Source organism: Lepidochelys kempii, chromosome 19 (assembly GCF_965140265.1).
Source record: "Lepidochelys kempii isolate rLepKem1 chromosome 19, rLepKem1.hap2, whole genome shotgun sequence".
NCBI lineage: Eukaryota > Metazoa > Chordata > Testudines > Cheloniidae > Lepidochelys > Lepidochelys kempii.
The window spans coordinates 1,922,212-1,949,710 of record NC_133274.1 but is presented as its reverse complement, the minus strand read 5'-3'; the positions used below and the strand labels follow the sequence as shown (position 1 = coordinate 1,949,710).

The 27,499-nt window shown below is 46.8% G+C and overlaps 1 protein-coding gene across 3 annotated transcripts in view; it reads right to left on the bottom strand.

Moving 5' to 3' along the window:
* Positions 1-25,895, bottom strand: part of GRIK3 (glutamate ionotropic receptor kainate type subunit 3) — a 229,752-nt gene extending 203,857 nt beyond the window's left edge. For all 3 annotated transcript variants that reach the window (XM_073317613.1, XM_073317615.1, XM_073317616.1), the window contains exon 1: positions 25,475-25,895. In XM_073317613.1, coding sequence (XP_073173714.1) covers positions 25,475-25,589 — 115 coding nt within the window. In that variant the 5' untranslated portion in view covers positions 25,590-25,895. The remainder of the gene's footprint in view (positions 1-25,474) is intronic.
* Positions 25,896-27,499: the final 1,604 nt, after the last annotated feature.

Below are 27,499 nucleotides of genomic sequence, written 5' to 3'. Positions count from 1 at the left end.
CTAAGCAGCTGTTCTGCGGAAAAGGACCTAGGGGTGACGGTGGACGAGAAGCTGGATATGAGTCAGCAGTGTGCCCTTGTTGCCAAGAAGGCCAATGGCATTTTGGGATGTATAAGTAGGGGCATAGCGAGCAGATCGAGGGACGTGATCATTCCCCTCTATTCGACATTGGTGAGGCCTCATCTGGAGTACTGTGTCCAGTTTTGGGCCCCACACTACAAGAAGGATGTGGATAAATTGGAGAGAGTCCAGCGAAGGGCAACAAAAATGATTAGGGGTCTGGAACACGACTTATGAGGAGAGGCTGAGGGAGCTGGGATTGTTTAGCCTGCAGAAGAGAAGAATGAGGGGGGATTTGATAACTGCTTTCAACTACCTGAAAGGGGGTTTCAAAGAGGATGGCTCTAGACTGTTCTCAATGGTAGCAGATGACAGAACGAGGAGTAATGGTCTCAAGTTGCAGTGGGGGAGGTTTAGATTGGATATTAGGAAAAACTTTTTCACTAAGAGAGTGGTGAAACACTGGAATGCGTTACCTAGGGAGGTGGTAGAATCTCCTTCCTTAGAGGTTTTTAAGGTCAGGCTTGACAAAGCCCTGGCTGGGATGATTTAACTGGGAATTGGTCCTGCTTCAAGCAGGGGGTTGGACTAGATGACCTTCTGGGGTCCCTTCCAACCCTGATATTCTATTCTATTCTAACCAGAAGTGATGTAAAGCAGGCGAGACACAGTCCCAAACCCACGAGCTCCACTTCAGGACACATCCTGTTCTAGTCTCATTAGATCCCAGCTCCCATCGTTTTAGTTCGTCGGCTCCCATAAACTCCTCCAATGCTTTGTCTCTGCCCTGGATGCTGAGTCTGTATTCTCACCAGTTAAGCAGACTCCATTCTTGACTTTCCTAATTATTATTTATTTGTATTACAGCAGCATCTCGAGCCCTCATGCTTGGCACTGTTCAGTCACATAGTAAGAGACCATCCCTACCCCAGACATCTTAGTCTAAGTAGATCAGACAGATGACAGGTGGGAAGAGTATAAGGCTGTTATGCCCACAGTATGGATGGAAAACGAGAAACTAGGGAACTTGTCCAGGGCTGCGTGGAGATTCAGATGTAGACCTGGGACTTGAACAAGGTCACCTGAGCCGCAGTTTAGCGTATTGAGCTTGGACCCGACCCTCCTCCTGTCATTGCTCCCTTCTATTCGTAGGTCATGATTTCTTTGCCCTGCTTCGGATTCTCAGCACCTCTGCAGGGCGACTCCCCCAAGGGCCCAATCCAGAGTGCTACAGCCCAGCCATTCAGCCAAATGCCTCATCCAACAGAGAAGTTCAGAAATGTGAGACTTTTAGGTTCCATCTTGAGCTGACAAGAAAACAGTGCCAAGTCTTAGGGCAGCATTCAAAGCCAGCCAGAGAAAAAGCCACTGCTGGACTTTCCAAAGTTCCTTCTATTCCTTCATTAAAAAAATTAATCAGCCCAGCAAATCTGCTCAGCTTCATTATTTGGCAAGTAATGCTAGTAAAGAAACTCAGAAATCTGACCCTGCAGCATCCAGTTATGCTGTAAAATTAATGAGAAAGTGTTTAGGAACATGAATAATCCGTGTTCTCCATTAGAGTCAGTAAGCAGCAGTTATTGCTGCTTAAGGAAAAACTGCACACACCCCCCAGCTAGCATCCCTTTGAAATGAGTCATTGCTAATGTCCAGTTTTTGTCAATTGAAAGCCCAATTGTCAACTGAAAGCCCAGAGTGGTTAACCCTTTAACATACTGATTGTTCTCCATGAAAATGACTGATTTAGAAGTAATTATTGCTATTATATATTGAACGTAATGGTATATATCAGCCATAAAAATGTAAAAAAACCTCTCAAGTAGCATGGGCTGTGGAGGAAAAATCGTTAGTCCCCTAGTGAGTTTACAAGTAATTTGCAACCAATAAAAATGCAAAACCACATTTTGTTGGGTAATAATCATAAATAATCCTTGGGCAAGAAATTTTTTCAAGACTCACAAGTCCACTCCCTTGATGGCAAGGTTTATTATCCTGGTTTCTCTGTGTTTCCTTTCAAAATGCATCTGTCGTAACAATTTATGAATTACAATCCTGTTGGCATAAACTTTCATTTTTCATATGGAAATTGGTTTTCCACCAACACTCACAAGGCACAAAAAGCCATCTAGCCACACAAAGTGACCTTAATAATAATGCAGTCAAAAATATATATATATCAAACCAGTGGGCAAACACTAAATATAGATGGTCAAACTGTTGCTGGGGAAGGGAAACAACCCAAGTCAAATCTATTTGAGATGCAGGTAGGCGTATTTTATGCTGTGTAGCCAATATGGCATTGTTTTAAAATGATTAGCAGTCTCATCCAAACTGAAGTGACCTTTTGAATTCTTTAAAATACAAGGAAACCTACTAACTGCTTTGCTTCCCAACACCAGCTACAGGGGAGGCGATGCACAGAAAAGCCAGAGGGAAGGAGACACTTGAGGTCAGACATTTTAGTGGCTTTAGTGAGAATTAATTTGTTCAAAAATAGCAAAGATCTCTGGCCATTTCAGGCATGATAACAACTCTGCCATGCATGTGTACAAAGGACTGCAGCCTCTCAAAAACCAACATTGGCCTCTTGAAACTCACATCAAGGTCAAAATGCAAGGCATATTTGCAAGGAATTTTACAACTGAAAACTGGCCAAATAAACCTCCGATATAGCGCTAGCCCAGCCCGTCAGCCTGCGGTTCAACCCCATTGAATCACTCCTGTCTGTTAGAGAACATCTTGTCTAATTCCTGGTCTTTACCTTCAGGGCCAGAGCCCTGGAGGGTTCCCACAGATAAGACTCCCACTTAAGATATGAGTTTCCCCTGCTTGAGCAGTGCAGGGTTTCAGTTGGTCTGCTTGCTAAATATGTCTAATAATCATTAATGGATTTTTCTCACCCATCTCTATTTCTAAGAGTGAGATTTATCTTACTTAGAGTGGGTTGAAATATTTTGTGAATTATTTTGGAAACTGTTCACAAAAATGTCTCTGCTGTTTTTCAACCAACTAGAGCAGTCAAGGGCGGTTTTTTTTTAATTTAAAATTTCAATACATTTTTTGTGAAACTTTCCCCTGCCATTTCTAAAGAGCCCAGTTTTCTCCCATATATTATATGCTGTGCCCCAGGAACTATGTCTCAACATTAAACATGTTATATGTTTAGATGCCAGAATAACAGGCATTTTAGTGCCAAGGATAGATAAATTGTTAGATAATTTAATACATGTACAGAATGGGGCCAAAATGGATACATGGTGCCCCTTTTAGAGTTGGGGCCTGTCTACATTCAGGAACTTTGCATTGATATACTTATACTGGTGCATTATATGGCCACAAACCATTAATGCAGATGCATATGGATTTACACAAAAGCCTTGTTAATTACCCTTTCTGCACGGGTGCAACACACTCTAGTAAATTACTGATTTTGCACTAGAACAGCACATCCACCTTAGGTTTCAGAGTAACAGCCGTGTTAGTCTGTATTCGCAAAAAGAAAAGGAGTACTTGTGGCACCTTAGAGACTAACCAATTTATTTGAGCATGAGCTTTCATGGGCATCTGATGAAGTGAGCTGTAGCTCACGAAAGCTCATGCTCAAATAAACTGGTTAGTCTCTAAGGTGCCACAAGTACTCCTTTTCTACATCCACCTTAGGTGTTTGGACTGGTGTTGCTCTTTTTCCTGAGCCCTTTTTCCTGAGGATTCCCATCAAGTGTCATGCCAGATAATTCACTTGGGTAAAAGGGCTGGCTGTTCCCACCACACCCCAGCCCCTGAAACCAGGGCCATGCACAGTGACAGCCCCTAGCATCAGAGCAATGAAAACTGAAGGTCATTTCCAGGGAGACTGGAGGATTGCGATTTACTACTGTCCATGGTGCTGACCAGTCCTACTGCATATCAAAACCAGCGCTCTATTGTAGAAGTTGGTAGCATGATTACAGCCATTGCTGTAAGGATTACTGTGCTTTGAATTAATGATCTCCAGAAGAAAAATGATTTCATACATCTGGTATTGTCATCTCCATTCTCTGCACTTGCAACAGTGATAACTGACATTGCAATAATTAGCCCAGTTCTTGTCCATGTTAGTTGCTTGTCCGAGAAAATAGTGATACTGTATCGACATGGCTACTTTTAAGCCTATTCTATTTCCCTGCATCTATGAACAAAAATCTTGACCAGCTACTAAGAAAGCAGATGGATCCAATTTATTCTTTCAACAGGAAAAAGGAGAGATTGTCCAAGACTTAAGCTGTATTAATTTCTTCTCTCTACTTTTGAGGCATGAGGTTGACGAATAGAGTTTGGATAATTTGCAAAATGAGGATTTGAGTGGATGGCATTTGGGGAATTCTAGTGGAATGAAAGTGAGGCTAATATTTAAGCAAGACTAAATCCCAACAACTGTCACGTGGCTTTCCTGTGGCTTGTTTGTGTGGCTCAGCTGTTGTCTCAAGCAGGACGGGGGGAAAGTGTCAGATTCTTGGAGAAAGAGAGAGAGAAATTTAATTAGGTTAGAATTGCCTCCACCAAGAACTAAAATTAAATGTGAATTCATAAGGTAAAGCATTATGGATAATGATATGCAAATCGGGTTGGGTTAGAGATTTGAGTATACTATTGCTCTCCTTCTAATTGGGAGAAATAGATCCAGTCACAGAAGCCTCAGCACTCAAAATGTAATATAGTATTGCAGAAAAGAAAGTATTTTAAGTTCCTCTGCTCCAAACTCAAATAACCAACATTACATTAATATTTAAAAAGTAAAACAAATATTGAGCTTATTTTAACTAATCATCAACCAAACAGTATATGAATTAATGGGCATGTGTACAAAACCAGTGTTGCCTAATGAGAAACCTCATTGGTAAAGAATTCCGGGGAGGACAGAGGAATGCTGAGGTGACAGAGTATGTTTGGGATTTTTATTTATAATTCCCCTTAATTTAAAGGGCAAGTGAGATCTGACAGTTCATCAACTACATCTTCATCTGAGATCCTAATCCTGTTTGGATGACATTCATCCCAAGCAGAGGGCCAGCAAAAATCTTAATTTGTGTATTTACATGGTACTAAAGAGGTTCATAGTTTTGGGGCTGGCCCCCTGCCCAGGGTGAATTTTACCTTTCTGGGACATTATGGTCCTTTCCATTGCAATGAACTATGATGTCACAAGCAGAGGCTTCAGTCAGGTGAGGGATAAGCACCAGAATCCTAAAAGAAACAAATCATCCTATTTCCATTAAATATTTATGGGCTAAATCTCGGAGCCTTCCTCAAGCAAAATGCCCACTGATCTCATTTGGAGTTTTATCAAACTAAGCACTGCAGGATTTGGTCTTACAGAAATAAATTATGTTGGAAGAGAAATACAGAAAATATGGTGGAGGGAATTAAAATGGTCTCTCGTTTCCCTGTGAGGCACAAATGGGTCTTTGAGGATATTGAGTACCGCTAGCCGTATGGGTGTGTATACAAGGAGACTGGGGGATATCATATGCAGCCAACACATAATTCACAAATCTTCAAAGTTTCTAAGAACAGGGAACATCTTTAACAGATCTGAAGAATTAATATGAAGAGTGAAACATGTTGCTGCCCGTAGAGAGCAGATTTGACTTTCATTTAAATACACTATAGCCATACAATGCCTTTAAAGGGAATCTCATTGCAGGAGAAGAGGGTTTTGAATAATTATTTTTATTTGTATTGTGGTAGTTCCTAGGAGCCCCAGGTATAGACCAAGTTGTCATTGTGCTAGGAGCTCTACAGACACCAAACACAGAGAGGGTCCCTGCCCCAAAGAGCTTACATGTTACCAGCCGGCTGGAGCCCACCAAGGAGTTGCAGGAAGTGCTGTTAGTGACTAGAGAGATGTTCTCTTCTCCCCATTCACCATACAATTGAGGCGGTGTCTTAGCCAGATGCTAGGAGGCTCTGTACAAGGTGAAGTCCTTTGGATTAAACATAAATTTGAGGTCTTGCCCACTTGGGCTCATTAAATCCACCTCGCTTGATTGCAAGCACTTGAAAGCAGAATTTATTCAGGTCCCACAAGAGGGCAATATTCTTGCAAGCATTTCTAATCCCAAGCCCAGCTGATATCAGATGCTTTTGTGTCCTCATACACTGCTTCCACAATGCTGGCTGTCTCCAGTATCCTCCTCCTGCTTGGATTTAGAACCAGCTATCTTGCCCTTTCCATCAGTGGGCTTGTTTTTTGAAGCCTATAGAAATATAGAGGGAAAAGGAGAAGCACTTAAGCCTTTACCAAGCATTGGGTTGGCCAGTGTTCCCACACTGATTATATTATTGTCCAGTGTAGTGTCCTGCTGCCCTGACAGGAGTGTGAGTTTGGGGGCATTAGAGCAATGAACACACAGCTTCAGAAACCTTCATGCTCTACACATCTGTGCTGACCTGCAGGGTTCCAGGAGACTCTTACTTTCTACCTGAGTCCCTGGTGCATTCATCTCGCTTTGCTGGAAGGGGTTATGTCCTGGGTATGTTTGCACAAGAGTTGGGGAGATACTCAGGAAATAGCATATATCGTATTTTCCCCTCTTAAAAAGATGTAAAGTGGGATTCATAGACTGGCATCCTCTATTGCCTCTGTTCTCTCTGTTCAGAAATGAATCATTTCCATCCTCTGTTCAGAAATGAATCTTTGTCAATAACACTCCTGAGCTCATGAGTTCTGAACTATGCCCCTAAAATTACCTCGCCACCCTCAGGCCATCCAGCCCTGGAAGGCACAGAGTTTAACAAATCATCCAACCCATCTGAAGCAGTAAGGATGGAAGAGAGCCCTGTGTTAAATCCCCTGCTCTGCCACAGACATCCTGGGGGAGTCCCTTAAGACAAGATTTATAAAGGTATTTTTGAGCCTAAAGATGCAGATAGGTGCCTAGTGGGATTACACAAGCACCTAAGCAGGTTAAGCGCCTAACTCCCATTGAGTACAATCTTTAGGTGCCTAAATACCTTTGTAAATCTGTCCCATAGTCTCTCAGTGCCTCAATTCCCCATCTGTACAATGGGATAGCAAGACTGCCCTGCTTCAGATGGGGGGTTGGGCCTAAAGATTGTGAGGTGTTCAGTTACTATAGTTATGGAGGGTTTTCAAATACCCAAGATAGATGGTATCATGCCCCCGTTGAAGTCGATGGGAGTTTTGTCAATTGGCCGGGATTTCACCTGAAAACTCTACCTAGGCTCAGAGTGTGCTATTCTTTTTGAATACACAGAATTCTACTTCACTTGTCCCCGCTAAGTGGAGTGCTATCCCCTGGGTGATGCTTTTAATTATGGGTGTGAAAAAATGAATATTTGTTTGTCCCTCTGCCTGAGGATGTTGGAAAATTAAAAAGTGGCAATTCTGCTGGGTTTTCAAATTTAAAAAAAGGTGCAAAAGAGAACAAAATACACATCCCGTGGATGAGTCCAATCTGCTGCAGGGAGTTTGGCTCTACTGAGAGCTTTTACTTTTAAGTTTTAATCAGGTTCTGACAAGAAATAAGAATGTTTCCAATAGCATTTGGCAAAAATAAATATTATACTGTGCCAGTAATTCTTAGCATTTATATAGTGCTTTGCATTTTTCAAGGCACTGTATGAATTTGAATTCATCCCCAAAGGAGCTGAATGAGAGATGCAGTGTGGCTCAGTGCAGTGGGCACTGGCTGGGTAGTTAGCAGATCTGGGTTGTTCCATTCCTGGCTCTAACCTCTGATCGTGGGATCCTGGACAAGTCCTTTCCTCTGGCTTGCCTGTTTAGACTGTAAGTTCTTTTGGGGCAGGGACTGTCTCTTACTACGCCCAGCACAATGGTGCCTCAGGTCCCCACAGTTGTGCAAATAAACAGTCACGCCCTCTTGTGAGGTAGTATTCCTGTTTTGTTAATAGGAAAACAGAGACACAAGGGACGTTAAGTACCTTGCCCAAGGACATCTACCAGGTGAGTGGCAGAGGTGGGATTAGAAACGAGAATCCGTACATGTGGGCCAGTGTTCAGTTCACTGCACTAGAACATGCTGTCTCTGCACACAGCCACGCAGATGACCTGGTACCCTTGCACTGCATGGAATCTGGTACATGGAAAATGACAAACGAACGTATGCAACTGCAAATCCATTGCCACTCAGCCAGCTCAGAGAGCAGGAAAAAATAAGGGGTGGGCCTCCAGCAATGCAGCAGCATAGATGAAACCCAGGCTCCAGAGGGCCTTCTAACAGGCATGAACTAGCATCCCAGCTGCAGACAACCTTGAACATGAAGAGAATTTGCATCCTACCTCCATTCTGATCAAACCCACCCCTCAGTTCCTCCCTTCCCCTCTTTCTTTGCAAGCTGCACTCTTTTTGCCTCCTCCCACGGTTCATTTTCCTGATTCCCCCTTTCATTAGACACAGGGAACCAGACTGTCTTTATCCATAAAAGTCCTAGGAGGCCCCTCCTGCTGAAGAAGCAGGTCAGTTCCTGTCCACAGACTGCAACCACAGGCTTAGGCAAGACCTAGTCACCCCCTAAGTGGTGTGGAATTGTGGTAGCCCTTCTTCAGGGGGGTGAATTCTATGGACTCTGAGAGCATGGCATAGCAGACCCTCTGGAGAACAGGATAAGATGCCAGGGCAGAGGACACAGGTCAGGCAAAGAAAAATGTAACTGGCCCAGAATGCAAAGCAGATTCAGAGAGTGCAGCTGAGTGGCCTGGAGCCTGAGTTACACCAAATATCTTCTCTCTCTGTAAATGGGAATGACACCTGGGGGTGGTAATCTGCCTAGATTTATCTCCGTACCTTCCTGTGTATCCTTCTGTGTTTAAGAATGTCTCGCTGCCCTTTGCATTATAGCATTGCCCTTTATATTCATACTGCATAACCCTGTCCTGCCCTGTAAATCTTGTAAGGCGTAATATAACCTAGTGATGTTCCTTTATGCACCATAAACAAAACCCATAGGGGGAAAAAAGGAATAACATGAAAATGAAAACTTCATTGGCCCTGACAAAGATACACCAAGACACACAGGACAAACACACACACACACTCACAGGCTAGATTGATTATCTGGCATTGATGGATTGCTTCAAAGTATTAGGTAGATAAGGAAATTGATTATTCAATAAATCATTGTCTACACTGAGAATCCAGTGGGTTGTTTTTTATTTTAAAAAAAGAGAGAGACAAAAATATTACAAATCTGTCCCAGGGCTTTTGCCTACACTTGAAATGCTACAGTGTCACAGGTGTGGTGTGTTCTCCCGTCAGCATCGGCAATCTACCTCCATGAGAGGCAGTAGCAAGGTCAGTGGAAGAATTCCTCCGTCGGCCTTGCATTGGCTACACCAGTCATTAGGTTGGCCTAACTACGCTGCTTCCCATGAGTGATATCGCTGGGCCGACCTAACCTTTTAGTGTAGACCCGATCTCTGTGCTGTTGGAGCTCTGCTGGTTCCAGGATACGAGAGAGACAAAATATCTTTTATGGGACCAGCTTCTGTTAATGGGAGGTACAAGTTTTTGAGCTTCATCTTCAGATCTGGGGAAGGAAGTCACTGTCTCAGGCAGGCAAGGAAAAGCCTCAGCTTCTAAGGTTAGTCGTTATGTATCTTTTGCTACGTGTCCAGGGGATGAATATCATTTTGCATCTCTGCAGTGTTAAGTCACAGAAGTACCCTCCCGAAGCTGTGTGGCCAGCAGAGGGGTTTCAGCGGAATAACCGTATTGTGCAGCACGTATCTGGCAGGTGCAAAGACACTGCTGTCATTACACAGGGAGGGCGTCAGAGTCAGGGAGGCTGAAACCCACGGTCTCTCGTCAGGACTCCGTGATGCAGCACTTCCTGCCTCAGAGGCCTGGTCCAGCCCAGGGCGGTCAGAAAAGAGCAACGAGGACACACAAAGCTTCATGGCCCCAAGTCTATCCTGCTTCCCGCAGCAAATGTGACACTGCGGCGGGCTTGATCCGCAGCCCATTGAAGCCAGTGGAGAGCGCTGGATGCCTCCTGGGAAGGATTGCATGGCAGAGGCCCCAGGCTCTCACAGGACTCAGCTAGGAGCATGTACTCTTCCTGGGCACCAACGAGCCACCAATGATGACAGCCCACCCCAGGGGCACGTAGCCCTTCAACAAGGAAGGGGGGGAGGGCAGCAAACAACAAGAGCAGCAGCAAAACAAGGAGAAAAAAGGCAAAACCCAGGCAAGACAGAGAGAAGATGGTGCCTGGTGAGTGGAGCCAGGACAGGAACCCACCTGCCAATCTATCAGTAAGGGGGGTCCTGCCAGGAGAGTTTGGGAGCCTCTCCCTTGCTCACTTCCAGTGGGAGTTCTGCCCCGTGTCTCCATCCAGCTCCCTGCTCAAACAAACCAAGCAAGGAATGGCTGCATTTTAAGAACTCTCTGGAAATGCAAATGCCTGATAACAGTGCTAATAAATGAGAGCAAAGGCCAAAGTAACAGGTGTATTTTAGAGAGGAAATTCCTAACAGAGTGATGTCTTTTTCCCGGGGGACGGCCTTTGATACTGCCCACTGCAACCATCCCATTTCAGGAGCCAGAGGAGAGGATTCAAATGGCTCAGCAAATCAGTACCAGGAACTACAGCACTTGGCTACCTCTCAAGTCTCCAGGTCACACGCCATCCCCGTTAAAGCCAATGGAAGAATCTCTGTTGACTTCAGTCAGCCTAGGAACTGGCCCAGTTCTACCCATTCAACACAATTGCCATGTGTTGTCTGCTCTGGTGCCCTGCTTGAAATGAGATTGCTGTCACCTCATCCCAGTTCTTCAAGGCTGTCACTATCCCAACTAGCTGTCTTGTTTGAAGCCTCAGCAGAACAGCCAAGGGCAGAATAGATGAAAGACAGTATGGCCATGGCCAGTGAATTGTTTTATGCCTAGGGTGGTCCCTACAGGTCATGCTGTAGATATTGGAAGGGGGTGAAGGCATGGGGAGAGCCTATAAGAGAATGTCTGAGGTTGTACTGTTGTGGGGGTAATTATTTCTTCATTCTCCTGTGGAACTCCTTGTCAAAGGATGTTGTGAAGGCCAAGACTATAACAGGGTTAAAAAAAGAACTAGATAAGTTCATGGAGAATAGGTCCATCAATGGCTATTATCCAAGCTGGGCAGGGATGGTGTCCCTAGCCTTGGTTTGCTATAAGCTGGGAATGGGAGACAGGGGATGGATCACTTGATGATTCCCTGTTCTGTTCATTCCCTCTGGGGCACCTGGTATTGGCCACTGTCAGAAGACAGGATACTGGGCTAGATGGACCTTTGGTCTGACCCAATATGGCTGTTCTTATGTTCTCAACAGTAGAGACTATGGAATCTTTCACGTGCACACATATTAGAATATTAACCAAAAAACTTCTTTCAGTGTCTTGTTGCTTTTTCCAAAATGCTCTCAAGTTACATACTAGATACAAATAGTTCTAGAAACAAGAATAGATTTCTTCTGATTTAATATTCATTGGAGGAGTTACCAGCCTGTCTTCCTACAGGACATATAAGGGGTGAATAATTTACCCCCACATGAGACTTGAACCAAAGACATTCAGATTTCACAGTAGCACCTGTGCAACTTACAAGAGAAGCTTTTTCTGGCAGTGGGAAGACTTACATCTCCCCTTTCAAATGCCACAGACGGAGGCACATGTTGTCCTTGTCTGGCAGAGTTAAAAGCCAAATTTTCAAAAGGCCAGCTTCCTTTTTGCAAGGACAGTTTTACACCAGCAAGAGAGAGAAATAAGTCAGCTAGAGCTGAAAGTTACTCTGTTTTGCATCTGAGATTCATTTTGCAAATGCAAAAATGCAGGTGCAAATTTTCCATGTGCAACATGCACTCGCAGGAAGAGAGGCTGGGCCTTTCAGCCTTTTTGAAAATCGACTCTGAATTCCTTGGCCGAACGTGTGCTGTGAGCATTCCTTCCATTCATCGGCAAATCAGCCCAGTTTATAAAGTACTACTTCTGTTGCAGCCATTGGAAAACCTAGAGTAGATGTGTACCCACACAGCTGTAGTTTCTAGCAGAGGAAGTTTCTATTTCACAGCCAGATGGTGGATTTTAAAACCACTACTGTGACTTACTTCTGAGTGTTCTGAATTTACTGCGAAAAGCAACTGACAAGTCTAACACTCAATCCCAACAGACGCTATAACTCACCTAAATTTGTGGGTTATTCCATATTTTACTTACTGTTTCATTGTAAGAGACATGTAAGAAGTGACAGTCATTTAACAACCTGCAACAGACGTTTGTTCTCTCATCATGCTGCACTCTTGGGTCTTTAAAAGTGTTTGGTTTTTGTTCTACAACGGGTGTTTTTAGAATGACACATTCCTGTGCAACTCAATACTGGCTGGCTCAGAGGCTTGGGCCTTTCATCTCTATGTCCCCTGTTTGATAAAGGCCATGCTGGAGTGAGCAAATGTCATTACCACCCAAGGACCAGCCAATACCCCAATACAGTCTCAGTCCAGTTCTTATTGGACATCACAAACCACCATCATGGCATGAATTGATATTCTTATATTCAGTCTGAGCAGTTATTCAGGACTGAAAGCTCATTCCGGCTGATCAGTCTCAACAAGCATTTGTGATGTGCCCGGCACCACTGTATATCAGGAGACTGGACAGCCCTAAAGGTGGTTCATCCAGGCATGATCAGTAGTTAGATCCCATAGTGCTGGCCGGAATATAAATCCCAGATTCAGAAAAGCACATAAGCAAATGCTTGAAATTAGATAAGAACGTAAGATCCATTGATTTCAGGTGGGTTGAGCATGGGTTAAAATGGAGATGTTTTCCTGAATCATGGCCTAAATAACTAGAAGAGAAGAGAAGCGAATAAAGCTAAAGTATGTTGCCGGCAGGCAGAGACACCACATCATCCCCCTCTGCGGGAGCTGGACTTGTTCTGAGAGTGCGCAGAGGGCCTCTGTCTCCAGGCTCTTTTCGCTAGCAATAAATTAACTTCTACAAATATTTCTCATCCAGCTAATCCAAGATGCAAATATCCCGTGTTTTGGTGTGGGGGTGAATCAGTCTGGCACAGGCAGGCAGGAGACAGCCGCTACCCACAAAACTTTTTAAAGGGGCCTATTTTTATTTTGGGGTGTTGTTCGGGGGTTGGTTTGTTTTTGTTTCAGGTGATCATTGTGATACCAAATCATCCCAACAGACATAAACTGGGATTAACGCATCTCAAGAGAAATGCAGCCGCCTCTTTGGAGCTGATATGACAAACCTTCCTGTTTGTTAGACCATAAAGAAAGAAGTAAGTCTGAAATAAGTAATGGCCTAGATTCTTTTCCTGATCTAATGAGCTGGAGTGCAGTGCACTGCTGCCAGACAGTGACATCTTGTTTCCGCCATAAAGGAGTTACATAAAGATGATCCTCATAAAGCACTAGGATTACAAACAAGGAGAGGCTGCGTGAAGCCCATTTGGCTTTGCCCTCTCTAATTTCACATAGCATTTCTTCATGCAAATTATTCTGAAATAGTGATATCACAGCTGTGCCCAGATGTCCCAGGTGGGATCAGGGCCCCATTGTTCTAGGGGCCATATGAGCACATTGGAAAACGTGGTCCCTACCCTAAAATGGTCACAGTCTCCGAATATTCTTCAGTCTCCATTTTTTAACCCTGTGCTGGGTCCAGCATCTGCCCCACTGAGATTCCTTCAGAACTGTATATTGTTATTTAGATAACCAGGTGACTGGAGCCTTATAAATCTGTGGGTTAGATTCCTCAGTGAATTGCCAATAAATCCTCCCCATCTAGATCTCAAAGTGAAAAAAGCAGACTGAAGGCCTGCCACTGTCTAAATCAGTGGGGACAAGAGCTGGGGCTAGGTTGAGCTCTGCCTCTTAGGAGACATGGCCCAGCAGAGTTGGGGGGCTAAAGGAACTTTAACCACCTTTGCACCTCCCAAATTCTGGGCCTGGAGGAGGGGGATGACCAGAACCCCCAGGGCTGCTGTACTTTACCCCTGCTTTAGACAACCAGAATAACCAAAGTGCAAAGCACCAGGGCTGGAGAGTTACCAACCCTCCAGAATTGGCCTGGAGTCTCCGGGAATCGGCATTGATCTCCCAGTGACTACTGAAAGCAATCCAGGAAATTCTAATAGGCTATTTTGAGAAAATGACATTGTCATGTTGGAGAAAAAAATTCCCCAGAATAGCTTCAGCCAGAGTTGACAACCCTCCATGGCTGTACCCCCTTTAAACTCCAACTAGCCACCTCCAGTCCCCCGCCACACCTTCCCACTGGGGGCTAGCATACAGCCATTCACACCCTCATTACACTGGCTGGGGGAGCGTTCCCCGGGGCTGTGCCTGCCAGCCACCTGCCCCCTGGATGCTTCTGGAGTAAAGGGAACGAATCATAACTGGGAACCAAAGTCCAGGTTTCTCCAGTTTTTGTGTGTCACAAAGATCGTTGCAGCTTTTCTCAGTTGCACTGCCCCTTCACCTTAGCTAGCGTGGTCTTTTCAACTCTGCAGTCACTTTACAGTTGGCTCTTTTATAATGCCAGATGACATCGCCTCCCACTCATTGGGAACCTCTATTCAGGCAGCCAGGAATCTTGTATCTTCCGCCTTTTCTTTTACTTTCGCTTGATTAAGCATTGTGCCAACGGCTTCAGAATTTCATCCACCACTCCCACAGGAGCCCTCTCCAGCTCATTATTTTAAACTGTATGATCACTAGGGAGACATTCTCTTCCCATGCTTTTGCCCATAGCCTCATTACCTGACAGTTCTCTGAACGGACTGCATAAACCTTTCATCTGCCCTGTGCTCAGAGTCTCCCCAGCCCTTTCAGAATTACTCTGCCCCTCCCCGCAACCCTTTTTTTGTGTTTTTTTAGCATGCTCAGCAAATTTGATTCCTCCCCCCACACCCACAGCTGAGCACTCCCCTGCCAGGTACCCTGATTCACATGTGGTGGTAGAAAACAATTCAATAAAGCTCAGTAACTGATAGGCTTCCAGCATCAGGCACCAATTAAAAGATTCTAGGTGAATTAACATAATCCCAATTTTCCATTTAAAGTCAGAAAGCACTCAGACGTGAACTGTGCATCCTTAATGCATAATAATTCATCTGTAACGTGACTCTCAGAAGTATTCTGTGACAATGGACTTCAGTATAACATATATAGTAGTGTATAACTAACAATAGAGATCACGGCACTTTTCCACTGTAGATCTCAAAGCACTTTACAAAGGAGATCAGTATCATTATCCCCCTTTTACAGATGGGGAAACTGAGTCACAGAGCCGTGAAGCAGCTTGCCCAAGGTCACTCAGTGGCAAGGCCAAGCATTGAATGCAGGTCTTCTGAGCTAAAGTCTAGTGCCCTATCCATTAGGCCACGCTGCCTCCCTGAATGTTCAAAATCAAATGAGCAAAGCCTTAAGCAACTACTGAAAAACTTTGCTTTCCCCCTTTGTAACTCCAGATTCTGATGTAATTTCAGGGATTCAGAGGCATATTTTCTTTAGAGTGGTGCAGGCCTGTGAGCAGAGTAGAATGGTCCAGTTGCCCAGGAAGACTGGAATAAATGTTCACAAGCCCTTTGCAACTAAAGCACAAACACTTTAACCCAGCAAGAACACGCGGGTCTCATTCTTGCCGCTAGCAGAATGGATAGGGGGTGAAATTCACCCCGGGCACAAGATCTGGGCACCACGTCAGCCCTCAGGACTGAAGGGGGAACCAGCTGGTTTTCGAAGCCTTATGCTGGCACTCACCCAGGAGGAGGAAGATCCCTTGACTAACTTTATTTTCCCAGCAATACCAGCCATGAGCTAGAGAATGAGGAAACTTCAACCCAGCAAGAAGCTCGAGGTGTTCCTGTGGGGCTTCGCATCACAAGGAAATTGTGGATTCCGTGTGTGCTGCCGTTCACTGGGTCAGGCCAGAGGAGCGAGAGGACAAAGCTCGGAGCAGATGCATAGAGGTGGTCAGTCAACGGGAAGTAGATAAATGCCATTGGATAAATGGCACAGACTGGGAAGGAACAGCTGGAGGAAAGTCTGACAGCATTGTGCTGCAGTGGCTGCATTTGAATGTCACCGTGAACTAAAGAACAAAGGGGGAGGTTTGTTCTCTGCACAGTATGCTGTGCCTATGGGCCTATGCTTCACTCCAAATGTGATATGAACTAAGAAAGCCTATCTCTGAGCATGGCATTCAGATCCCAGGCAGGTTCTGCATCATTAAACACAGGAACATGGGAGTTGCCAGACTGGATCAACGCAGGGGTCCATCTAGCGCAGTATCCTGTCTTTGACGGTGGCCAACACCAGCTGCTTCAGAGGAAGGTGCAGGAAACTGAAACCCCACAGTGGGTGTTATGGGATAATCTGCTCCTCGGATGAGTGCCTTCCAGATCCCCTGTGTTAAAAGTTGTCTCATACTCTGAAGCAGGAGAGTTTATGGCACCTCCAAACCTTGTTGCTATCTTGGTAACCCATGCTTGGCTGGCACGTGAGCATTTGGAAGCACTAGAAAAGAGACTTGTGAGTGTAAGTTCTTCGGGGCGGGGAGTATGTCGTTATGTGTGTACAGTGCTGAGCACTATAGGACCCTGATCCTGACTGAGGCATATGAGTGCTAGTGTAATAGACTTGTTTAATAATGATATGGTGGTGTAGCCTTTTATCACTGCTAATTGCTGTTTGCTTTAGTATCTCTTTAAATTATATTTCAAAGGAAGAACAATTGGGCATATCGGTAGAGAAAATCTGAGCTGAGTCATGGAATTATTCATGCCACAGCTCCATTAGGCAACGTGTGAAAATCCTGCTTTTTATTGATCACAGCCACCTTCTCTCCTTGTCGGAACAAACCAGCTCAGTCCATGGCAATATATTTGTGCTGTAAAATTATCAAGTTGTAGCAGAATATATAGTGTCTCCCTGGGCCTGAGGATTTCAATGCACCAGAGATGATTAAACATCTCAGGTTACACTTGGCATGTGAAACTTCCCTGTCCGCAATGAAAGCTAAAAAAAATAAAACTGTAACGTAAAGGAGAATGTTCCTAGCTTCACAGTGCAGCATGCGGAGGCTCTGGACGCTGCTGACGTGTGACTTAAGTGGTGGCTGGTGCACATAAATAGTGAGGACAGAGGTTTTGGAAAGGGGGTTAGAAGAGAAAATCCGAAGTAGAATGGATGCAGAATGCTGTCATTAGAATAAAGATGCAGTACAGAACTGGGCCTATCCCATGCTTAAAGCTCTCCTGATTGTGATGTTACCTTTGGATTTGATTTAATGTTCAGACTAACAAATACCCTCTTGTTGTTGTTATTAAACATTGCAGTAGTGCTCAGAAGTCCCATCAGGCCAGGGCTCTATTGTGGCATGTGTTGCACAAACACAAGAAACGGCAGTCCTTGCTCAAAGAGCGAACACTCTTGTGTGTGTTAAGACAGAGAGCACCCCACGTGTAATGATGGATCACCAACATCCCTCAAAGGCAGTACAGACAGACAGACATAGATGCAGAGTCTCAGCAAACTTAGATACAAATAGCTTTAGGACCAAACTCAGCCTATCTGCTTCAGCAAAAATCCCTTATTCCTGACTCCACATTTATTCCATTTGGCAACACTGCCAGTAGCACAAATTTTTAACCTTGTTTTCAGGTGCTGAATTCCTCCTGGGTTTGTCTGTTTTTTTAAAGTAGGCTCTGATGCTTTCTAGCTGTTATCTGTGTTGCACAGAGATTCTGACCAGCCCATGTTCTGAGAATGCAAAGAAAAGCTGTCTAGACTGCATTACATTAAACTGTTAGCCAAGAAGAGAGAGAGAGAGAGAGAGAAGAATATATAGCATTATAGGAGAGGGGAAATGCAGTGCATTGGATAAGTAGACTTAATGTTCACAACCAATAGTCTCTGCAACCTGGGGTTTTATTTCATATTATGTTTCCATCAGAGACACTCGTAGTCTAGCTAGGTTGGCAAACCCTTTCCTTGCAAATGGTTGTAAATTAGCTATGCTGGCTAATATGAAGGAGCTACAGTCAACAGCCAGAAGCAGAGAAGTAGGGAAAATCATATTTTCAGCCATACCTACAAAGCACTTGAATTGTAAATGAAAAACACTGCCCTCTGCTGAAATGAGAGAATAAGCACTCCACAAACATTAGCTCTCTTTAAATGCCAGCTTTTTAGTTTCTTGGCAATATTGCAACAGATTATCATGGGGCAAGCCCACATTTTATTTAGCATGGTTAATTTAATGCAATTCCTTATCCATATTAAAGAAGTGCTCAGCTTACAAAAAGAAGAGAGAGACAGCTTTGCTGTAGATTGGTTGGGTTTTACTATTGCTCTGTGCATTATAGAATCAAAAAGGCTTTTAACAGTCTTCTCATAAGCAGGCCGAAGGTTTAAAAATCAACCGTCATTTAGTTCTTTAAACAGAAATGGTCCAGAGAAGGAGAAATCAAGATAAGAAGGAGGGGTTTGCACAGCAGGTGGCAAGGCACGAAATTAACGATCCAGCCTTTATTATGGGGCATTCATGAGAGACAGTACCGAACCTGGTGCCAGAGTTAATAGCCCCATTACCATTAAGGACTGAGTGGTGAAACTCACCCCATGCAGACTCTGTCCAAAGGTTATGCATCATTTCAGTTCTATGTAAACCTAGTGAGTTTCACTTTGTGCAAAGGGGTCTATGGATCAGTGCACACAGAGTCTTGAGAAAGTGTCTGTTTCATTCGAGGAAGCAGCCACAGCTGCTGCACACAAGAGGTTATATTTATTTCAGCTGGACTCCTATTCCTATGTTTAACTGGGGTCAGTTTTCATGTTTCATCTTAATATCCTGTGTGAGTTTCTCAAGAGGAAGCTGAGATCAAACTATTAGACTTCTCTGCAATAAAGAAGTAATGTTGTGATTCAGATGTATTGAGAACTTATATGCCACCAACAGTTTGCCACCTGTACAGTCTGCTGAAATCACTAAAATATACTATTCGACGCAAAGGATCTTGTGACCCGAAATAACATTTTCAGTTATAAAAAGATGGAGCGATGAGTGCCTGGTGTTGAAAATACAGAAAAGGCCACAAAAGCAGAAAAGTGATTTAAAAAAAGGTCTTAACTTGCAAAAATGCAACGTGCTAACAAGCAGAGAATCCCAAGGAAATCAATTTGTCTGTGGGGGCTTGTGTCCCCCATTGATACAAGAGGGGGCCAGATTCTGATCTCATTTACCCCTTTGTAAATTGGAAGTAACTCCACTGACTTCTAAAGAGTCACTCCAGATTTACACCAGTTATGTAAATGGGTCAGAATCTGGGCCAAGGTGCATTTTGCAGTCAGGCTGGCATTGACTAACTCATGCTAACTCAGCCCAGTGAAATTCAAGTTTCAGTTCTTTCTGTTTACACAGCCGTTAAAGAATAAAATGGCTGGAATTTGTGCAGTCAGCTTGGCTGGAAGGGAAGATTCCTCAAGTTAATGTTTTCTAAGTCTGTATGCTGATCCCAGGTGGCAGGAAGCCACTTGTCTAAAGCTATTTGCTTCCAGGGGTGGGGGGAAACATATTGATCTTCATTCAGCTTCTGTCTGCTCCTACACACCAATGTTTCATCGCATCACCAGTCACTGAAAGAAATTTCTCATTGTTTTACACTCAGTGATTCCCAAACTCAAAGACAAGTGTGCCGGCCCATTCGGCTATAGTGACACACTGAGTCGCAGTGGACTCGGGAGAGTTGCTGCAAACTGTGTGGGGTTGAGTCTGATCTCACTCACACCAGTGTAAATCCGGCAACGCTGAAGCCAGCAGGGCTCCACTGGCAGAAAACTGGAGTTAATTGGAGTCTGGCCCTCTGTCTCTGTGTGTAGGATTAGGAGAGGCTTATACAAAATAACTATGTAAATAAGATGTTAGAGTCTTTCATGATAGAAGGATGAATAGGGTTGGTCTCTATCCCATATACACCCTGGATTAAGGGCAAGGAACTCCCCTGAATACAAACCCTTACCTACTGGCTTGGGGCCAGCAACTACACTATTTAGGAAAAGGCAGGCAAAACCTAGCGACCCCTCACACCTGTGAACTCCTGTTTTACGGCCCTGCAAGAACTCAGTCTAACGCTTCCCCTCACCCTCTCACTGAAACAAGAATTTCTCCAAACTATTAATCAAGCTGAGCCGAATAGAATAATACTTGACCAGCCTTTCTGAGAATTACCTCCTGCAGCCTTCACAAATCCCATAGCATTCAGCACAGATCCCTACTAGAAGACATCTCTCTTGCCTAGGGAAATCTGGGTTTTTAAAAAATAAAACTTCCTTTGCTGAAACTAGAAATCTGGTTTTAAAAATATGCCAGACACACAATAATAAGCCATGAAAAAGCTGATCTCACAGGGAAGGATAATTATGCACCAAATTTATTTTCTACATATTTATATAAAATAATCAATTATCATTTTCCCTGCCAACTACAATCCCATTGTCTCTCTCTCCTGCATTACTTGCAAATCACCCAAAGAATCGATGCCCTGACCTCTTCCCTTACCCGACACAATTTAAAAAGAGAAAATAAGAGACAAAGCCCTATCATTCAGCTATCTAAGACCGTTTCTTTAAAAGTTCAGTCAGGGCCCAATCCTGTTATTAGTGACGTAGATGACAAAATTCCCATTGACTTCAGTAACACAGGATTGGACCCTTCTATCACGCTTGAAGTATAACATCTATGGAAATAAATAAAAAGAAAAATGTAATCTGAGTAACCAAAAAAAAAATAAAAATTTAAAGCTGAAGACAAATGAAGGGGAAAGTGAATCATTTCAAATATTCAGAAAACACAATGAAATTCGCTCCAGACAATAGCTCCCTGTATGCAGAGAGGAGGATGTGGTATGTACGTACCGAGGGTTTTGGTGACAATATAAGAAACGAAAGCACAAGTTCAAGTAATTTGCACCTACATATCACTGAGCACTTAAGAAAAAGATATGGTCCTGCAGCCCTTATTCACTGCAGTAATCCACTGAAGCCGGTAGGAGAACCCATGTGCATTCAGGCCGTCGGATTGGGCTCAGGACATATACAGTGCTGGTGCTACATAATAACAAAAGACCAGGCAACCAAAAATTGCAAACATTCAAAGAGTGGATTAATTTCTACCACTCACTCTCCCTCTTGTATATTATTATTTACTATTAGTCTTGCGTTCATGTTGTCTGGTTCATATCTACGTAGGTTTTGCTTTCTGGTCTTGCATTGACATAATTCTACAGTTTCTGAAGCAACTAAAATTAATTTGTTAAAAACAGGACATGCTTGAAATCCTAAGTGTGACGTCATCTGCTTTCGCATTGTTCCGGTTAGTAACTTCGGACATTACAAGATGGCATCAAGCTCTCGTCTATCACTGATGAAGAGAGCTGCGGCTGCTTTTTTAATTTAACAGAAAGGCCAGATAAATATGCTGTTTAAAATAGCATAATCACATTATACACATTCAGAGCAGCAGCTTTTACTACAGATTGGGCATGACGCTGCAAATACTTATTATCAAGTGCAGCACTTACTACCAAGAGTAGTTCCATTGATTACATGCACATCCAGAGTCTGACTATCACAAACCACTGGGGGCTAAATTCTCTTCAGTGGCGGGGGGGAGGGGGGGAGGAGGGGAAATCTGGAGTAATTCCACTTAAGTCAGTGGAGTTACTCTGGATTTATCCCGGTATAACTGGGAGATGAATCCAGCCACTTGACTGTATAGAAGATCTAATCTGAGGTTTCTGTGTAATATTTGAAAATATTTGATGGATCACATAAAATTCAAATAGATACTGAAAAAGCTGGGGAAAACTCCCATTTAATAATAAATCAAGGCATGTATTTTCTGTGTTATCGATCTCTTCCCTCCCTCCTTTCCTCCATTACGAGGATCTGAGAGAGAGAGCACACGCTTTCTGGATCTTCCCTTCCTTGTCCTGGATGCCTTCCCTAGAATTCAAATGGCACATATTCCATTGTCAGTTTCATTTCAAACCAAACTAGCCTTTAAAACTTGACTGTTTTTAAAGCACAAAGGCTACCTCTTCAGGAGTTTTCCATGTCCCAATGTACTCTATTCATTAAAAGCGGAATTTGGAATCGGTGTAGCTGTGCACAAACTGACAGGCAAATCAATGCAGAGAGAAAAATCTGCATTTTTCAACTGAACCCAAGGGGAGGAAAATATGATGGCAATTTTAAACGAATGTCGCTAAGGCATTTGTAGCTTTCCCTAGACCCTCAGTCACCTCTCTGCATTTTAACTTTCCTAGTTCATTGACCAAAACCAAGTTAGGCTCTGCTAGAGATAGGAATTTGGCTTTTTTACTTTTAGAAATTAAAAACATCCCTTTCCATTCAACCCATAACACCACTGACAGGGGCTGTAGGCAGAGGTGTTTGCAGGGAAGGAAGGCCAGACTGCTCACTGTGGGGACATTTATGCCAGGCTAGTGTGAGAGCAAAACCCTGCCCACCTGACTCAGCAGCATTTGGCACTGGGGTAGGGGAGGGAGGGCAAGGCAATGGCAAATCAGACCCACAGTGTCCCCACCAGTGAGAATGATCCAGGTGGCAAGTTCATGATGATTTTTTTCAATAGCGCCGGAATGTCAAGTGTCCTTTCTTCTCTGCTCTTGCTGCAAGGGCCTGGAGCCTTTTCAAGCTCCAACAGAAAATACTTTCCTTGGGTGGTTGAGGCCACTCGGCCTTGGAGTCTCTTGCTGAACAATTCCCTTGAGCCACAGCGAAGTCCCAAGAAGATGGGCCTAATCCTCTATGGTGCTGAGCACCTTCCCCTCCCAGTGACTCCCGTAAGCTCTCCTTCAAGTGTCTGCTTGAGTATCTCAGAAGGCCGGGCAAATCACGGGGCAGCTTGCAGCTCTGGTGAGCTAGGCAGATGACAGTGCAAGCCATTGTGGGTCAAGGGACTGAGCCTGATTCTCCCCTGCCCTACACCTTGTGCAGTCCTTAAATCGCTACCAAGTCAGAATGGCAGCATCTGACAGCCCCTTTGTTCAGGATGACGTGGCTGCACCAGGTGCCTGGCAGTGGAGATAGTTGGATCACAAGTTGCAACTCCCAGTGCCCCAGGGTTGCAATTGGATCTGCTAATGTTGGACCCCTGCATGCCTGTGCAACCATATCCAGCTGCAGGACTGGAACCCGAGACACCTGTCCCCTCTCAGGCGGCAACTTCGGTGGGAAGTTAGCCTGAGTAAGAACTGCCAGGCTAGCTACAGTGGGGTTCTGCTCCACGGCGCAGACGGAGATGCGCAGGATCATGGAGCCCATGCAGGGGTCTACACCCTCCCTGTGCTACAGTTTCCACCACCCTAGTAGGGAGGGGCATTTCAGAGCCGTAGATCTGCAGTTACACTGCTGAACTCCCACAACGGCTCTGTCATAGTGACAGCCCTTCCCTTGCTCACACAGCCTAGGCTGGGGAGCTCCCTCGCACTTGGGCCTCCTCAGTGCACAACCTGCCCACAGGATCCAGGGCTTTGCCCTCAGAGAACCCCAGGGCGACTGGATTTAGGAAGCGAAGCTGCGAAGACCCCCCTGACCCTGCCGTTGGACCCATGCAGGCGTCTCCTGAGCCTTCCCCCTCTGAATCCATGATGATCTGAACCTGCACAGGAGCCTCGGTGGATACAACTGCAGCGTCCGGCCTCAGGGCCGCAGGATCTTACTCCGAGAAGCAGCAGGTGCTCGGTCTCCCTGCGTCGGGCCATCAGTCCATGGGGCAGGCTAGGGCATGTGGTCATTTGAAACCTTTCCATAGGTGGAGAGGTCACACCTAGGCCCTAAGCTCTTCTGTGATTTCTGTATCCCCAAGCCGACGTAGCACCGGTAAAATCCAATGGGCAGCAAGTAAGAAACTGAAATGTATATACACAGATATAAATATTTGAAACTTAAAAAGAAAAAAACTTAAAGTGGCAGGATTTTATTTGTGGTCCAGCTACCTTGGTTTCCTCTGACAGACATGGGTGAGGGCTGCTGTTAAGTTGCATTTGGGCAAATAAGGTCCCTGTTCCTCTCTGTTTTCATCCCCACTGTCCTTCCATTGACACCTGCTCGGCCACGAGCCTTCGGTCCCAGGGTCCCTTTGTAAAACGCGAATGAGAGCTGTGTCATGTGGCAGAGAGCAAACCCCTGGAGTCGTGCACCAAAACCACACAACCAAAAAACGCAAAGGCTGTGTGTACGTTGGACTGAGTGCCGAGAGAGAACAGCGCCTTCCTTAAGTCCCACACTTCAGAATTGCATCTTTAATTAAAGAGCATCTGTGGCTCTCCCCTGCATCCCCGGCCGTGCCATGACTTTGGGCAACATTATTAAAAACGTAAAACCTCCCCGTAACCTCAGTCACTCCCCAGAACAAACGTGGCTGCCAGCGCCAGTTGCCTGGCTTCAGCGGCCATGTGCGGGGAGTCAGTGGGAGTCGCAGCATTTGATCGCTCGTCCTTTTAGGGCTGCAACCCCCCTTCACACCTCAGCCTCAAGCAAATAAAATGACAAGGCGCCGCTGCGTTCAGTCCAATGCACTCGCATGTTTGCCGCCCCCCCTCCCCTCCCCGCCCCAGCCAGCGGTAGCAAGGGCCCCCTGCTCACCACGCCCCGGCCAGAGCCAAGGGGAGTCTGGGTTCAGCACCCCGCCAGCGCTCACGCCGCCTCCTGCAGCTTCACTCACCCCGCCGTGTGCGCGCAGCCCCGCTCCTGCTCTGGGGCAGCCCCCGGCCGGCTCCCCTCCTCCACAGCGCCGAGCAGGGGGGAAGCCCCTGCCCAAACTTTCCCTTCTGCTAAGCCCCCTTCCCGGGGCATGCCGCCCGCTGGACCCTGGCCAGCTCCCCTTTGCCGTGGAGAGGAGCCACCGCGGGCGACTCTGCCCCCCCGGCCACGGTCACCGACTCAGTCCTGACAAGCTCGCCGCTGGATCTCCCCGAAAACACCCGCCCCTGCATCCTTCACCCCCGCGGTGTCCCGCCGCCCTTCCAACCCGCTCCCCGCCCCATCGCTGCCGGCAGAGCTGCGCCCTGGACATCTCGCCGCGTGGGCCAGCAGCAGCCAACCGCCCCCCGGAGCCCCCCACCCAGTCGGTGCGTCCCGGACTCTCCCCTTCCTTCCCTGCCCCGCCGAACGGGACCTTCCCTCCGCGTCGGGCTGGCCCTTGGGCTGCTTCCTTCGGCAAGTGCACTTGGCTGGCCTGGCAGCCGCCAGAGATCACAGCAGACCGGGGGCAAGCCCTGTCCGCGCCAGCCGCCAGCCCCAGAGAGCAAACCGCCCCCCGCACCCCCGCAAGAGGAGCCAGGGGGCGAGGGCAGCTCCCGCCGCTCTTACCTATCCGGATGACATGCGGCATCCCGTGCGACTCCTGGACCCAAACGGTGCAAAGCAGGAGCCCTGCCCAGTATTCCACAAGCACACTCCGCAGAGCGAGCCAGAAATGGGGCATCGTTGGGGGAAAACGCCTGCCGGCAAGTTGCGCGTGGGGGGTCCCCTGGCGACCCGAAGACTTCGGGGCTAGCCCGAGAGCGAGCGGGGAGCCGGGGCTAGGCAGAGCGGGCCGGCCGGGGCGCGGGGAGGCTGCTCCTGGCTCATCCTACTGGGCGCTGCAGCCCGCGCCGTGCCAGACCCACGGAAGCGTCGCGGGCTCAGCCCCGCCGGCTGGGTGCCCGGGCCGAGCCGGGTGTCACCGGCAGGAAGGCTCTGGCTGCTCCGGCTCAGCCTGCCGGAGTCTCTGTCCCCTCCTACCCCTGATGCTCTGGCTGGTGAGCACAAAGCCCTGGCGTGGAGTCTCTTGCACACGCGCGCACATACACAGACACAGACACGCGCGCACACACGGGGCGGGGAGCAGAGTTTGGAGGGGGATGAAACCCCCCCACCCCACCCCCAGGAGCAGCCCCCAGGGGAGGCGGGCAGCCCCGAGCAGCTGGGGCTGGGAAGGAGGCAGGCGGGCGACTCAGCTTCGCGGGGGACAATGGGAGGCAAGGGCTCCTCGCCGCCGGGGCGCAGGGCTCGCTCCGCCCCGCGCAGGTACCGGGACACGCGCAGCCCTGCGCCCGGGCGCACCGGTGCGCCCAGAAGGGCCGCGGCTGCGGAGCCCGCGCAGCCTGGGACCCGCGGGAGGGGGCGCGAGCCTGGGGGGCTGCTCCTGGCCGCGTGCGAGCCTGTCCCCCTCCCTGGAGCCCTGGGCTGACGTGGGAGGGGGCGCAGCAGTGGGGTGCCCGGGGAGGGGTGTCCCTGCGGGAGGGAGCCCCCCTCCGGCAGCCCGGACAGTGACCGTGGGAAACTTCTCCGGGGGACCCCTCCCGGCCAGGCTGGGGCTGCCTTGCAGCGGGGCTGCCCTCCTGGCAGCATCCCTTCAGCCTGGAGCAGGGAGACCCGCCTGGGCAGCGCCTCCTGGCCCTGGCCAGGCTATGGATGGAGGCATTCAAGGAGGCTGGATGTAAGGGAAAGGGCAGAGACTGAGCATCCTGCAGCCAGAGTTTATCTGCAGGCAGGAAAAGGGGATGGGGGTGAGGACAATAATAATAATTTTAAAACCCCCTCTCTGGTGGGAGGTGAGAGGAGTCCCGGCGCTGCAAAGCAGCCAGGAGTTCTGCAGTTATAGGCGTTGAATGACCTCCGTGACAGAGACAAAGGGCTGGAAAATCACTAGGTGAGCGGGCTGCTCTGTCAGCTTGCTGGGGCGAGGCTGCGGTGCGTTTATTTTTCTCTTTTCAATTGTTTGACCTATTCCATCATCCCCAGGCGCTCGCGTTTGCCGGCTGTCGGCGACTGCATCGCCTGGAACATCTGAGGAGCGGCTCTTCAATTTTCTTACAGACGTACTCAGAGCCCATAAGCATCCATCCTTCTCATTGGCCTTGTCTTTTTAGTTCCTCGGTGGTAGGCTCAAAACCATCTCGCATTGTCGGGAGGGCTGATATCTCTGGCCTCTCGCTGAGCATTTAACTCAGTACTAGCCCTCATGACCCTGCAATTACCATTCCTATCCTTAAAGAAAGAGGAAAGGCCACCCCCATCCCTATCAGCCTCAAGTGCAAAAGGAAAGACTCTGGTTTTGATGTTTTGCAGCAATTAGTGAGCACATCTTTGTAGCGCACACAGTGGGTTAGCCAGGTAGGCGCCCACCCCGGGGGTTTCTGATCACCGGTAAGTGTCTCTAGAGAATAGAATTAGCAACTGGTGGGAACAGTGGCTGTAATATATTCCTTGGGCTACAGGCAAGTTACCAAAATTATGACATGGGCTTTGGGCCTAATTTCACAAGGGGGATGACTTTTTCTCAGACTGGCCCCATTGAGTGATTAGGCCAATTACCAAGCAGCGGGGGGCAGGGCTCTCCAGCTGTCATTT